This window comes from Colius striatus, chromosome 8 (genome assembly GCF_028858725.1).
Source record: "Colius striatus isolate bColStr4 chromosome 8, bColStr4.1.hap1, whole genome shotgun sequence".
NCBI classification, from domain to species: Eukaryota; Metazoa; Chordata; class Aves; order Coliiformes; family Coliidae; genus Colius; species Colius striatus.
The window spans coordinates 26,151,660-26,166,528 of record NC_084766.1 but is presented as its reverse complement, the minus strand read 5'-3'; the positions used below and the strand labels follow the sequence as shown (position 1 = coordinate 26,166,528).

The 14,869-nt window shown below is 44.8% G+C and overlaps 1 protein-coding gene across 8 annotated transcripts in view; it reads left to right on the top strand.

Annotated features, from left to right (window-relative positions):
• SH3PXD2A (SH3 and PX domains 2A) overlaps positions 1 to 13,770 on the top strand; it is a 264,938-nt gene extending 251,168 nt beyond the window's left edge. For all 8 annotated transcript variants that reach the window (XM_062000848.1, XM_062000847.1, XM_062000855.1 and 5 more), the window contains 2 exons: positions 254 to 373; positions 509 to 13,770. In XM_062000848.1, the coding sequence (XP_061856832.1) occupies positions 254 to 373; positions 509 to 2,404 (2,016 nt within the window). In that variant the 3' untranslated portion in view covers positions 2,405 to 13,770. The remainder of the gene's footprint in view (positions 1 to 253; positions 374 to 508) is intronic.
• Positions 13,771 to 14,869: the final 1,099 nt, after the last annotated feature.

Sequence of the window (14,869 nt, the reverse complement as noted above, 5' to 3'; positions counted from 1 at the left end):
CTGTTCAGGTAAAGATTATCACAGTTTTAATAGCTGGTGAAGGCAGCATGAACAGGCTGTATTTTGAAAGGCTTCTCTCTTGTGGCCCATCTCAATACAGCAGCTCCCGCTCTGGAGAACTGGGAAGTTGTCATTAGGAAGTAGCACAGGAAGATGGAAGAGTTTTAGTGAATGAAGGCAAATATTTTTTCATACTGCTGTTGAGCCCACTGTTTCTTTGGTTTAATTGAACAACACTTCCTATTTGCTGTAGGGTTTTCAGTTGCCCAAACCACCAGAGCCACCCTCTGTGGAAGTGGAATACTACACCATTGCAGAGTTCCAGTCGTGTATCTCTGATGGTATAAGCTTTCGTGGAGGACAAAAAGCAGAGGTGAGCCTCTACAGTGCAGCTGGAAAAAATGCAATTTTGGGCTATTGCAGGGGACTGGATCGAAAGGGGAGGAATGGAAGGCAATTGGTTGAGATTTTTTTAGTCTTGAGTAACATATTCCTTGTAATCTCTTAGGTTATAGAGAAGAATTCTGGTGGCTGGTGGTACGTGCAGATTGGAGAGAAGGAAGGGTGGGCTCCAGCATCTTACATTGACAAGAGGAAGAAGCCAAATTTAAACAGAAGAACCAGTACTTTAACCCGCCCAAAAGTTCCTCCCCCAGCACCTCCCAGTAAACCAAAAGACCCTGAAGAAGGAACAACTCCTGGAACAGTTCCTTTGGGAGATACCCAGGACTCTCCCCACAAGCTGAAATACGAAGAACCCGAGTACGATGTGCCTGCCTTTGGCTTCGACTCGGAGTGTGAAGTGAGTGAAAGTCATCGTGAAGAGGGCACTCCTGAAAAAAGACTCTTTCAGCCCCTCAAGCCCTCTCCCGTGTCATCGCTTCAGAAAGCAAAGTTCAAGGCAGGAGAGTCTTCAGATGATGTTGCTCACGAAGAAGAGACCATCTATGAGAACGAGGGCTTCAGGCGTTACGCAGAAGATGGTTTGTCCAATAAAGAATCTAGTGGAGACTCTGATTCTCAGAAAAGCTCCTCTCTCTCCTTGATCCGAAGGAATTCTCCGTCTTCCAGCTCTCCTAAATCATCACTTGTGAAGCTTAAGACAGACAAAAATATCCAGCCTGATCTTGGAAAATGTCATTATTCCAGGAGCGAGGAGACAAAGCCGAGGTCAGCTTCAGACGTCGGCTTACGTAGCGTGCCGCGAGCAGGCATGAAGAAAGAGCCCGTGCAGAGTCCTTCCATCAGAGCGAAGCCAATCGTTAGGCCCAAACCCTTCCTGAGCAAGGCAGACTCTCAGAGCCAAGAAAAGATGGATATCAGCACTTTAAGGCGTCAGCTGAGGCCAACTGGACAACTCAGAGGGGGACTTAAAGGTTCAAGAAGTGAAGAGTCTGAGAGCCCCCCACACACAGCTTCTGAGAACCAAGACGATCCCGTTAGGAGGAGCTCAGCTGATCTCATTACAGCTCCTTCCCGGGGCATCTTCTGCTCCAGCCATCCAGCCAAAACTGAGCAAGAAAATGACTCCAGATGTTTCTATGTGACCACTGACTCATACCAAAAGGTACAGGATTCAGAAATTTGCTTCCCAGCAGGAGTGGAAGTGGAAGTGCTGGAAAAGCAAGCGAGCGGATGGTGGTATCTGAAATACGGAGACACGGAAGGCTGGGCTCCTTCCCATTATTTGGCTCTCCCTGATAACCAGCGAGAAACCACAGCAGCAGAGACTGATGCCTCGTTTGCCAGGAACAGGAAAAACGAAAACAAGTCAAACAGTTTAGAGAAGATAGAGAAGAGGGTTCAGGCTTTGAACACCATCAACCAGAGCAAGCGCGCAACGCCGCCCATCCCAAGCAAACCCCCCGGGGGGTTTTCTAAACCATCAGGGCCAGTCAAAATGAGGAATGGTGTGAGGCAGATTGCCGTCCGGCCCCAGTCAGTCTTTGTGTCTCCACCACCCAAGGAAAACAACCTGTCGTGCTCCTTGCGCAGAAATGAGTCTTTAACAGCTACGGATCATCTGAGGAACGTCCGCCGGAATTCCTCCTTCAGCAACGCGTGGGCGCAGCCTGGTGACGCGAAGGGAAAGCAGCCTGAGAAGTCGGGCACTGAGGGCTCGGAGACCACCTCCAACCTCCCCACCCAGAGAAACGGGATTCCTGTGTCCACAGTCAGGCCAAAGCCCATCGAGAAATCCCAGTTCATCCACAACAATCTCAAGGACATCTACGTTTCCATTGCAGACTATGAAGGGGATGAAGAGACTGCAGGGTTTCAGGAAGGTGTCTGCATGGAGGTCCTCGAAAGGAACCCAAATGGCTGGTGGTACTGCCAGATCATGAATGGTGTGAAGCCATTCAAAGGCTGGGTGCCCTCAAATTACTTGGAGAAAAAGAACTAATATTGCAATATCCTTTAACCTCTCTAATTTATACTGTTCCTGCTGTGTACATGTGGAAAAAAACCCCCTAATTGCTACACAAAAAGACGTTTCCCTGTGCTCCAGTCTGTACAAAGGGACAAAGGAGTCTATGCTGAGGACAAATCTGCCATGTTCTGGAGAGGTTTGTGGGGTTAACGTGTCGTGAGGAAGGTGCAGCATAGTCAAATGCCTTTTTGTGAAGTTGTTAATAATCTTGTCTGTGTAACAGGGTATAACATCCCATCTTTCCCATTATTGATAAGAAACCAAACGTGTGCCTTTCGTGAGAGAGAAATACACATGCATCTACTTGGGGAGTTTGTGCCAAACTGTTTTACAATCTTGGCTCCCTTTCTCCTCATTTTTGTCCATACGTGGAATACCCAAAAGTTTTGGATGCGTTTCCACAACTTACAGTGCGAAGTGAATGGAAGTTTCTGAAACACAGAGGGACTCTAAGCCTTTGGAGATGCTCACTTTTTTTGTTGTTTTCAACAGTTGGTTGGTCCAGAGTTGGAGCCTTTTCGTCGCAGAGAGATTTGGTCTCTGACTTCAGAGCTGTGTTTTGTTGTTACTGCCAACTCACCGGAAAAGGCAATCTGGTGGGGTTGGGTGGGGGCTTTTTGTTTCTTTTCCTTCTGTCTTGTTCTTTGAGTTGGGATTTCAGGTGTTGTAGGGCAGCAATGCCTACTGGTGCTTGTAAACACAAACCTACAAACCCCACGCTTAAGCACGTCGGTTACTTCGTAGGCTCCATATTTAGTTCGGTGTCTGACTCCTGCCAGGTGATCTGGTTGATTCTCTTCCCAGAGCTGGGTTTCTCAAAACTCATCATAATATCAAAATGTACAAAAGGTCCTTTAACACACTAAAGACAAAGCTGTCAAATGTGTTCTGCCTTTGTGATCCTGGTCCAAATCCAAGCGTGCTGACTGCTGGCAGGGCCCACCGAGGTATTAGTTAGAAATAGCTGTAACCTTCTGCAACATCAGTGTTTACAATGGGGGGGAGGGGGGAGAAAGCCATCAAATTCAGTCTGCACATTCTTAATTTGTATATTTTTGGGGAATTGTTCTTCTGTGTTTTGGTTTTGTCTTCTCTGTGCATTCTGGATTTACTTTATTTTTGTCTTGTTTTACTAGAAGAGACTTAAAACTGAAGCAGGAGCCAAATATGTGTTTCTGTTCCCACTTGAATCCAAAAGAAAGTACATTGTACTGGAAAGTGTACTCGGGCTTCTTGGGCTCAGAGGTTTAATATCAAAACAATTAGGTCTAGAATGCATCTAACCAGGAAGCTGCCTCTTCTAGTTCCATTTCTGTTAACCTTTCTTAACTCATGCTTTGAAACGTGGCACACGGTGGGGATGGTGTGGTGGGATATGGAAGAGGTATCCATTGGAAAAGGCTAGGAAAATGGAGTTACTGGTGAGGTAGCCAACTTTTTGTACTGTAAACGCCATGGGCTAAATCCCTGCTGTACTTGAGGAAGTCGTGCTTTTTCTGTTTTTTAATGGCCTTGTTAATCACTCAAGATCAATATCTAGTTCCTTTAAATAATAGGCAGCATTGTAAATGTGTTTTAAGGGAGAGGAGGCAGACCAATTTCACTACTGGTTTACACAAAATGATACGTGCCCCTCTTTTTCTTTTTTCCACCAGAGTTTCATACCAGTTTGGCTTGGAAAGGTGAAGGTTATAAAGACTTTAAAATAGCTGGGATCAAGGAGCTGAGTAAAATAGCACCACGGTATCGTGTGTTACTGGGGATGTTTCTCTGCCAAAAAAAAATTACACCATTTACACGTTGTTCTTGTCTTTATTATCTTTTGTGTGTGGTTTGGGGTTTTTTGCTAATGTCCATGGTAACATTGAGAGAGTTGCCTCCAGCTAACCTGACTGATGTCCTTTTGGTAGCTGAAAAAAACACCATCCAAGCGCCACAACTGGCTATGAACAGTGCTGTGGTTCGAGCAGCTCTCTGCATCCAGGTGGGGAGGGAGGCTCTTAGGTTGGGATTCCTTTGAATTGTGGTGGCAGGAGAAGGAGGTGTATCTGCACAACAGCTCCTATCACAGTGTGCAGGGTCCTCTTTGTACCTTAACGTCTTACCGTGTAATATATAGGTATATATCCAGTTAGCTACATCTTCCTGGGTGTGTATCTGAGGCATTGTGGCCCCGTCTCTCATACTTCTCCCCAGTTGTAGTTGTACTAATATGGTAGCAGCCATTAAAGACTGCTGGAGCTGTTGTGAGATTATAATAGAAGTATTATATTCTTCTGCTGGACAGTATTAAATAGAGCAATACATAGAGTTATCTGCTAGATTGCAGTACTAATAGTAGTGACTTAGTGACTCGTATTAATGTTGTTATGATTTATTTTAACAATAATGATGCGGAAGTGGTTCATTATTTTGAATTAATGCACTTTAACAATAAAAGAAACCAAAATGGAAGCCAATGCAGAGAACTAAGTGCATTATTTAAAGGTGCAGTATATAATTATCATTTTCTTGAAGCACATATTTATTAAGAATTAACTTATTTAAAATATTCTAAAGTTTTGTTTAAAGACATTCCCACCAGGTCATCTCTTTGGGGGGATGTAAAAGCACAGCTCCCAGATCTTCTGCATTGAGCCACTGAATTCTCTGAGTGTGGTGTGGCATGACGAGAGCCCCTACCCAGGGAGAGGAGAGCAGCACGCAGAGGACAGAGCCCAGCCTACTATCAGGCGTTGCGTTTGCACCCAGCAAAGCCGAGCCTGGAGCGCCTCTGAACTGCAGAGTCCTTGCAGGACTTGGAGTGACAGCGCTGGTTTTGGCAGAGGGTTGTGGTGCCTGGCTGCCCTGTGCCTCACATGAGGTTGGTCCCCAGTGGATGCAGGTTAGTGTGAGGGCTTCAGGATCTGCCAGTGAAACACGGGCCAGGTCTGTAGCAGACGTAAGTCTGGCCCCCAATTCCCTTTGCACCTTGCTGGATCGCTTGTGCAGCTCTGGCTTTTGCAGGGAGGTGGTTTGCTGAGCTCCAGGCAGCACAGGGGATGAGGCAGTGAGGGGCCTGCAGTACTGCCAGGGTTTTCTCAAGCTGCAGGCCAGTGTCCTGCGGCTCAATTGCTCCTTTAGCCCATCTCAAAAGCTTCATGGACTGCAAAACCATGCTCCTGACCTCCCTCCTCCCTCTGCCCCCACTTGCACCAGCCGAAAGGATGGGATGCAAATGACCTACTTGATGCTAGAAATGAATGTGGGCCACTGCCTGGCACGCCAGGCTTCCCACCTGGTGGGAAAGCTCTGGTTTGGGCTTCCCTTTATTTGGTGGCTGTTTTGATCACTTGTGTTTGACAGGGCACTTTTAAAGCAAATACCTCCAGTGCAGTTTCCCCGGTTCCTACCTTACCATTGTCACAGCATCTCTCACTGATCTCTTTTGTTTGGTTGGTTTTGATTCTTTCCACTGAGAGATATCAGGAAAAGGATTGTCCACCAGTGAGCAGCCAGCTTTGGTTGGCTCCACTGAGACCTGAAATGGCAAATCTTTTCCACTGTTACCTGTGAAACAGAGGGAAAGGCCTTAAGCTAAATCAGAAAAGCTGACTGCAGGGCAGGAAAACCTGGCAGGGTGCCTCAGAGGACAGCATAGTGCTTAGAAGTGTTTTAGCTCTTTTCTAAAATGTTGATGTCGCCTTAAGCTTTATTTACTAAATTTGTCAGAACTGACACTGGATCAAGAGCAATATTTAAACGTAACGTACACCTCAGTGAACACTCAATGCAGAAATCAATAGTACTGTTTGAAATTTCTCTCTGTCTGGTTTACTTGGTGAACCAGACGAAGAGGAAGAGCTCTGCAGGGCTTGGGCAAAGCCGTTTGCAGCTGAAGGGGGCCCTCCTCCGGGGCGAGAGGCGGCTGCTGCCACCGCCTCGCTCTCGCCCGCTGTCCGTGCTTTCCAAAACAAAGTCTTGAATTTGGACCAGCAGAAAACTCCCAACGCCAGAGAATCGAAATTTTAAGAATGTGAAAATTGTGTCTTGCTGTATACTGCAACTTTAATAATAATGAGCACTTCTGAGTTCGTTATTGAGGTTTATATAATGCCTGACATGTTTAATTGCCGGTTTCCCTCGTCTCCCCTTCCCAAAGGCTTTCTCCTAACAGCAAGAGTATGTTTTTGTTAGCAGCCCTTCCCAGTGGGAGGCAATTCCTGTCAATTGTTTCAGCTCTAGTGCCAGTCCTTTTGCAAGCCAGAAAGTCAAGATAAAAGATCCACCAGGCGCGTGCCGACAGGAAGCGTTAGAAATGCACGTGTCCGATAATAGCAAAGACACAACAGCGCAATTGGCTCACGGTCCGACTCTTCAGAAAGTGCCATTTCAGGCCTACACGGGTAGAGCAACAAAAAATGGATCTGGCCCTTGTGGATCAGCACCCCAAAGCCTCCTTCCATTGTGATGAGTTTGACGAAGGCATTATATAATTGTTTTCATCACTTTTTCAGATCTTAATGAGTCGTATTTTATTGTAATATATATTCATTGCTTTCCTCAGTTAAAAAGAAAGTTACTGCTTTTATCTTATACGAAAAACAAGGGAATTTGATAAGGCATTCATTATTTTCATAATACTAGTATTAACAGAATAGAACTAGTACTATTTAATTTTAGATCTTCATAGCTAGCTTGTTAATAACTCATATTTCCCTATGTTGTATCCTACTATTTTTTTTCCTATTTTTCCCAAATACTCTGCATTCTTGAGGAAAAAAAAAACAAATCCAATGAGTGGATAAGTGCAATATTCATAGAATAAACAGGCCCCTCATCCAGGACTTGGAGTGGAACGTGCAGTGTGAAATGTTAGCAATTCTCTATTCATGCACTCTTAGGGGAAGGAGAAGTGCAGGGAGAGGGGTGGCTGGATGAAAACAGGACCCTTGGGTAGGTAGGGACCGATAGCTGGGGTGGTTTGAGGTGGGAATTGATGCTTTTCAGTAAAAAAAGCATCACCTGTTATTGAAAGAATAAGGATTATGCAGCATGTTGCTCGGATTACGTATAGAACGGGCATTGACGTCCTCACCAGTACAAGACTTCTGAGCTATGCTTGAAACACTCTGTATGTCACCCATGCATGATACTGTCCTCTGGCATGTCTCTGCTGGTTGCATCCTCTGTCATGCTTCAGAATCGATGACAACTTCAGAAAGGAAAATGATTCTGCTGGTGCAGTCCCAAGTTCTGATACTCTATTGTTACTTGTATTTACTGCGAGAGCAATGGAAATATTTGTACAGGTCCTTATTCTTTTTCTTTCCTCATTGTTAACCTAAGGAAAAAAAAAGTCCCTGTTTTATCTGGGTTAGTTCTCACCTGCAGAATTTCAAAGCTGATTTGGGTGTTGATTTCATATTTCTTGGCTTGCAAAGGCTGATCTCTCAGGTCCAAAATAAAGTTGGGCAGAAAGTTTGCTCTTCAAAAGAGGTTTTGTCTTAAATTCTATTTGAATGGAAGGAGAACTTCCATCTGTCCAAAATAATGTGATTGTCCAGGTGGCAGCAAAATCTACTACCTTTGAAAAACTGGACGGTTTTCATTACATGCAAGGGAAATGTGAAAGCCAGAGCATTTGATTCTCTGAGCTCTGGGAAGTACATCTCCTGTGGCTCTAGTTTGTGTCCCTGGAGAGGGGATGTACCTCAGCTTTCTGCTTAGTTTTTGTCCTGCTGTTCTTAAGTTTGTCAAAAAAAGCCTTAATACTACCAGAGGCCTTTGCATTCAAACAGGAAAACCTGAGTTCTGCAGCTGTGCTGAAAGAGTATCAATTACAAGAGTTTGGAAGACTTCTAATGGCTTACAAGTGAATCTGGTTTTGAGGAGCCAGCTTAATTCTTTCCCGTGCTCTTGTCTAAACTGGCCAGAAGTCCATGAGCATCAGTAGAATTACACTGACAGAAGACCTGCAGTGGAGTGAAGCGTCTTGCGGGCGCTCAGCACAGACAGTCCTCAGTGAAAGGAAGCACCGTGCACTCGGTTCCTGTACCTCCAAGGTGCACGAGGCTGTTGAGTCTGGGTGCTCAAGTGCTATGATCCACTTCCCTGCAGGTCTTGCAGCTTTTTAAAACCAACTGGAGCTTTGCTGCTATTTGCTGGTGGCTTCCCATCACTGGCAGCTCCTTCTCTGGCAACTTCAGATGCTATTTAGCCGTGTAGCAAAGTGCTGTGTATACGTGCAGCAATTGATAGCTGCCAACAGTACCAACATAAAGGTCTGAGAGCAAAAGTTTGTCTAAGTTATTTTGTTTTCATTTGCTTGTAGTTGCTTGGTAGAAGCAGGGCTCACCAACGTGGCGATGCATAGGCAATGTGTCTGCACACTTGAACTGTTTGATGGTCTCTGCTAGCTTTGCCCAGTGTTTGTGTTTCTCTTTCTCTCTCTCTGTGCTGCTCAGTGGTCACGTCTGTTGTGTGTGGCTCTGATATTCAAATAAAGTACTGTACATAGGGCTGGATCCAGAAGCCCCCACAGTCAGTTGGCTTTGGGTTGCCATGTAGGTTGCCGTTGCTGCTTTTCCTCCTCCATCTTTGACCCAACTTGAAGCAAAGCACAGACGTCTGTAGGAAATCACCCATAACTCTACTTCAGGGTGTCAGTTTTGTGGTGTGTGCATGTATTGCCAAGGGTGGAACGAGGGGATCTTTTTTTCTTGGGTGCCCTCACACAAGGACTTGGGGCTTCTGGAGTGAGAGCTGAACTGCACGTGCATAGGCAGAACGAGTTAGTTTCTCCCATTTTATTATGTCAGGGCTGGGCTGGTCCCATCAACAATGTTCTACATTTGTTCTTGCATCAAGGTAGCATTGATTCTAGTTGAAGAGTGCAATTTTTTTTTTGGTTTGTGTTTTTTTTTAAGTAAATAAATTTGGTGTAAAGCTTCACACTGGCGTTTTACAGACCTGTTCTTGTCGGCATAAGCCACTACTGTCCTGAGTTGAGACTCCTGTTTGTTGCTGAATCAGAATAATGGGAATTATGATGCTAATTGGGAAAGAAATGAGAGGTAACTATATTGGCAAGGGAGAGAGAAATAAAATACAAGGGAAAAGATGTTTCTAATAAGGCCGTAAATTAGTGGGCCCGACACTGCAGGTGCTTTCTCTGTGTAGGTGGTTTTAATATGTCACTGCTCTGTGTTGGGGTTTTCATTATTGAGAAAAGTTGAGTTTTTTTCACTCTGTGGTATGCTATGACAATCTGTATCCTGAAGCCAATGATCCACCATGAGAAGACAAACATGTCTGTTGTAGCTGAGGCAGTCTGTATGTTCTGAGAGTTTGCGTGCACCAAGGTTCAGCTAATGGAGCAGGCAAAAGTGGCTGCTCCAGGTCTGCCCACATTGGCGCTCTGTGAAACAACCCTGCACTAGTGGCACTTGTGGGAGAAATGGTTTGGTGATCTTTTCCCTGATGCTCAGGGTTATTTGGTTACAATGGTACCCGTCTGTCTTGGTCCCTGCTTGGTTGAGGAGAACAACAGAGGGGAGGGAGAATCACTTGGCACTGCAGGAGAATTTTTTAAGTACAACCTTTTAATATTAAATATTTCAGACTGCTCCAGATATTCCCCTTCAAAGCTGTGTTAGTGGCTTTGTATTTGATGTCTGAAATGTGGCAGCTTTCTCTGTGCAAACAGTTCTTTTGTGGCTTAAGAACTTGAACTGCTTTTGGGTCACCAGGGAAGTAGTAATAAAGAAACAAAATCCCGTAACTGGAGTTTAGACCAGGGGAGCATCAAATTCTGTTCTGCCTCTGGGGGTCCCTCTGAGCACCAAGATTCGGTTTGTTTCCATCCTTAGAATCAGGACAGAAGAGAACAGTGCAGTCACTGGAACTTAGCCTGCAGCAATTAGAGAAGTGAAACAAATGAAACAGGAATTAAAAATAAACCTTTTTTGAAAAATGAAATAGTTCAGTGAATAGCTGACTTAACTGTTTCCTGTCTTGGATTTTCAGGGGGCAGGGAGGGGGGGAAGTTATAATTATTTCCAGTCTCTAGGAGGAATTTTTCTGCAGCATGCTGAGTAGGCTTGCTGAAAAGACTTGCTCATTACTTGTGATGAGTTCAAACCTGGAGTATTGCAAAAGCAAAGCGTGTGTAGCATTACAATGACTCTTTTGTACTGAGGGTCCAAACTGAGTATTGTGGGGTCAATAAGCATACAGAGACAGTGCATTTCTGCTGGCTGGCAAACTCCAAATCAGTGCCCTTCTTTTATTATGGATTTCATTGCAGACAGCAGTGCTTCCTACTCTGCTTGCAACGTTTGGTGACAAGCAGATGACCCTCCTCAGTTAAGACTCTGTATCAAATTTCATGTCAGGAGAAGTCTTCCCAGCACTTTGATGGCTGCTTGGGCTGAAGTTTAGATGCAGGTAACTCGAGGTGGCTGTTGAAAGCAGCTCAGTTGGGTGTGTACATCTGTAGCTGTTAATTAGCCCAAATTATCTCTAGAAATGGTGGGCAATCAGTTATTGGGAGCCTAAAACTGTTGCTGAATAAAGGCTGAAATGTGAGCAGTTGTGCTCCCCTCTTAGCAGAGCAATTGCACGTGTCTGACCTGGAAACCCTGATGGGTTTTGCTGGCCCAAATTTGTATCTGGAAAAAAACCAATATCCATCTAGGCCTGATCTAAGTGAGGTTTTGTAGTGAGTTTCCTGAATGGTTGATGTTCTTAATTTGACCTTGAGTATTAGATCCTGTTGTAATTTCTGTGTTGGTGTAGCACTCCATTTTCTAGTGGTTAGGTGGTGGGAATGTACCTGGTAGGAGCTTGGGGGAGAGTATGTCGGTGACCAGAGATAGAGAAATGTGTGGCTGGTCTTAGTGTGTGTGGTCAAGTTGGTGATGCTTTTTTTTTGGTCTTTTGTTTGTTTGTTTACTTTTTAACATGGGAACCATTCTGTCTGTTCTGCTTGGGAAAAGGTCTAGAGCTTGGTGTGGTTTCTGTTGCAGTGTATATGAGAAGGAATAACTGAGAGCTTTTTTTTTCTTTTAAGAAAGCTTATGGGCAGGAGTCTAGTTTGGTTTGGGTTGCAAGTTAAGCCAAGAGAGGAAGAAAATGAGTCTGGGGAAACTCCTTTTTTTGTGGTAAAAGCTTTGGATCATATTTTCTTATGGCCTTGAACGCAGCCTCACTGCAGGTAGTGGAGTCGATATTGTTCATCGTACAGCTGTTAGAGCTTTTGGCTGAGTATTAATTCTTTCAGAGCTGACAGGTATTTTGACATTCGTGGCATTGCTCCTTAATGTACCTATAGAAAGTGTGAGCTAGAGACAGAAATAGTAACTGCAGGCTCACGTGTTGTCCAATTTGTGTAATGATGGTGACCAGTTGGATAAAACTGTTTGTACAGGGAACAGCTCCTGCAAGGGTCCAGATTTGCTTGAGTCTCTTCAAGATGCTTTCCTAGAAAAAGAAATCACGTGCATGACAGAAAAATTTGCCTTTCTCAGTCATCCCAGTAAAACTGAAACACAGACAAATGACATCTTTTGCCCTTAACAGTACCTTTGGCCATTGATGGCAAGTTACTGTTAATGAGAGGTCAGACACCTCAGTCTGTCTGAACTGCCACAGTACACGAGGCCTTTTTGTAACCAGTCCCAGAGTCTGCATGTAAACATGGTAAATCTAAACAGATTAGAGTACTAGTTAATGAAGATAAGCAACTCCTCTATGGGCCAAGACAAAAGATGCATTACCAGTGGGATGACATAGGTCTCCTTTTTGCCAAGTGATCCTGCAGAAGTGTCTCTCAGACTTTAGCACAGACCAGCTGGGGGCCTGAGGTGCTTTGAGGACACATACGGTATGGTAGGCCTGGTTCTGTCATTGGGACAACAGAAGTGCATCTCTGTCCTAGTGAGAATTAAGGAAGTTATCCCAGCACAATGTTTTTCATTTGGATGTGACAGTGGCGAGGGGAAACAGCTGCACAAAGTGTGATCTTCCCCCTAATCCAGACCCTATGTGACATTAGTGCACAGTCCAGAACTGGCTTCAGAGCTGTCCTCAATGGTTATGTCATAGGTCAAGTGCAGTAAGTGGGCGGGTAAACATCACCAGGTCAGCCTGTGTCAGCTCATGTCACAGGTGTGACTGTGTCAGGGTTTTTCTGCCCTCTGCAGGACAGGGGCTGCACTTGGGACTGCCCTTTTCTCCATGACTACCAAATGACTACCTGCGTGCTCAGAGTTAAGATTTGGAGTTTTCCCCTTAGAGCAACAGGTTCTGAAGCAGTGAAGTAACAAGAAATGTTTGTTTAGGAGATTTTAACCATGTCTGTACCTGTAAAGGTGAAAACTCTGCATGGGTCTCTCAACAGGGAATGAGAAACACAAATTGTCTTGGGCAATTGTGCATGTGAAGATGCAGAGCAAAAAGTTCAGACTGTTGTGCCTAAAAGTAGATCTTGGCGTTTCTTTTCAGGCATTTATTAGAACTGGTCTTATCTTAGAGTTGAACAACGTTTAATAATGGTTAACTAAGATTGCTTAAAACCTCCTGGAGGAAAAGGCAAATTGAGTTCTGGATACTTTTAGAGGTGGAAGTTGCAATAAATGTAAAATATTGCCAGGTGCTGCATGAACTTCTTTTTTTTCCCCAAAGATTGTCACAACCCTTGTGACTGTATATCCTGGCCCACACTAGTGCTGCGGCACAGCAGCTGGGTAGTGACACCTCTGCAAAAAGCCATAGCCATGTGGTGGGCATGAGCATATTGGAAAAGACAAGCCTGAGAAGGGCCTGGAGTAAACTATATGCTTGATAAAAGAGCTCCTGATTTGGGCAGGCCCTGGGGAGGGTGTGGAGGACTGCCAGGGGTTCGAGGGCCGTCTTCTCAGAGTTACCACAAGTTCTTGCGATGTGACCCTCTAACGCTTTCGGAGACTCAGGCAGAAAGGACTCGCTAAACAGACTGTACCTGTCATCTCCCAGTTCATTGATTGCTTGGACCAAAGGTGGTGCTAAATCTGATCTTTATCTGTAATATTTATATTTTGTTGGACTCTTTTTTTGTAGTGTTTGATAAAACAGATGCAGTGTCCTTCTTACATGAGAAACTTAGTCCCGACTTGGGACACGGCAAAGCTCACAGGGCCTTCAGGGCCCAGAGTTGTTGCTTGTTAACATTTGAACAGGCTTGCAGTGTTCTGGGGGGAGGTGGGAAAAGGGTACTCTATCTTCAAATGCTTGCAGACTGTAAGAATTGACTTGTGATTTTTGTCTGTTTGTTTGTTGGTATTTTGTTTACATTGCCTCTTATGCCCTAAGGAAAAATAAATTTTTGACCTTTTTAATTGTGATCCAGATGGTTCATTTGGCTGGTTTTTTCTCTTCTTTTTTTCCTGTACTGTTTTAATTCCAATTGTGTTTGTCAAACCACTGAATTTAGCTTTCACAGAGTAACTGGCAACTGACATGTACCTGCAATTGCAAGTTTCAGCTCAGGCTTAAATGGGTTAAGGAACTTCTCTTGTGCCCTGGCCCCGAGTTGTTACTGTATGCAGTATTTTTGTCTCCTTTCTAATCCACAGTTTTATGGACTGCTCACCTCTGCCTTCAAACATGATGGCCTTTTGTGTGTTGTGAACAAGGTCTTAAGGTTTAAAATGCTCTATCATGATGTGTTTTGGAGAGGGATGTGGTGTTAGATCCAAACTAAGAAGAAAATGAGTTGCCCTTTGATTCTGTGATCAAAAGGTTGCTCTGTATATTGGGATGAGCTCTTAACACCCCTGTGTGCAGCTGCAGAGCAGGTGGTGCTTGAACATGAGGTGTTATGGTCTGATCCTTCAAAACTGCTGGGTCCTACTGGACTCCTCTTATGTGGCTTTGAAGGTTGGAGGCCCCAAACAGCTGAACAAGTAGAAATTCTCTGCTGTGTGAAGCAGCAGACAGGTAAAACTGAAGAGTTTCTCCTAATGGATTCCTCCTGCTTATGTGGGACATCCCTCTAGAATGAAAGCAGCAATGGAGTGGGGGATATCAGGAAGGAGCGGGTTTTAATAGGGATGTAAGAGAAGAAAGGAAATGAGGTTTTCTAGCACTTCCATTTCCAACCCAGCTATAGGAGCCTTCTATGAAGTGTTGTCCACTTTATTCTTGTTTGTTAGCAGACCTGTGGGTGCCTAGTAAATGGTAGTGTAAATGCCTAGTGCCTGGCTGCCACCTTGGAAAGCAGGACTGTGGGGTGGGCCCTCTGCAATGTGTTCCATCAGCAGGGAAGGATTTGGCATGAATGCATCCCTCACTTTAGCGTGGGGCTATGCCTTCACCATGTGCTGTAGCACTTCACAAACATCCTGTGGAGAAAGGAGCCTTGCCCAGGCCCTGAGATGAGCCAGCTCTCACAGGAGGCACAGCACTTGCTAGCAGAGC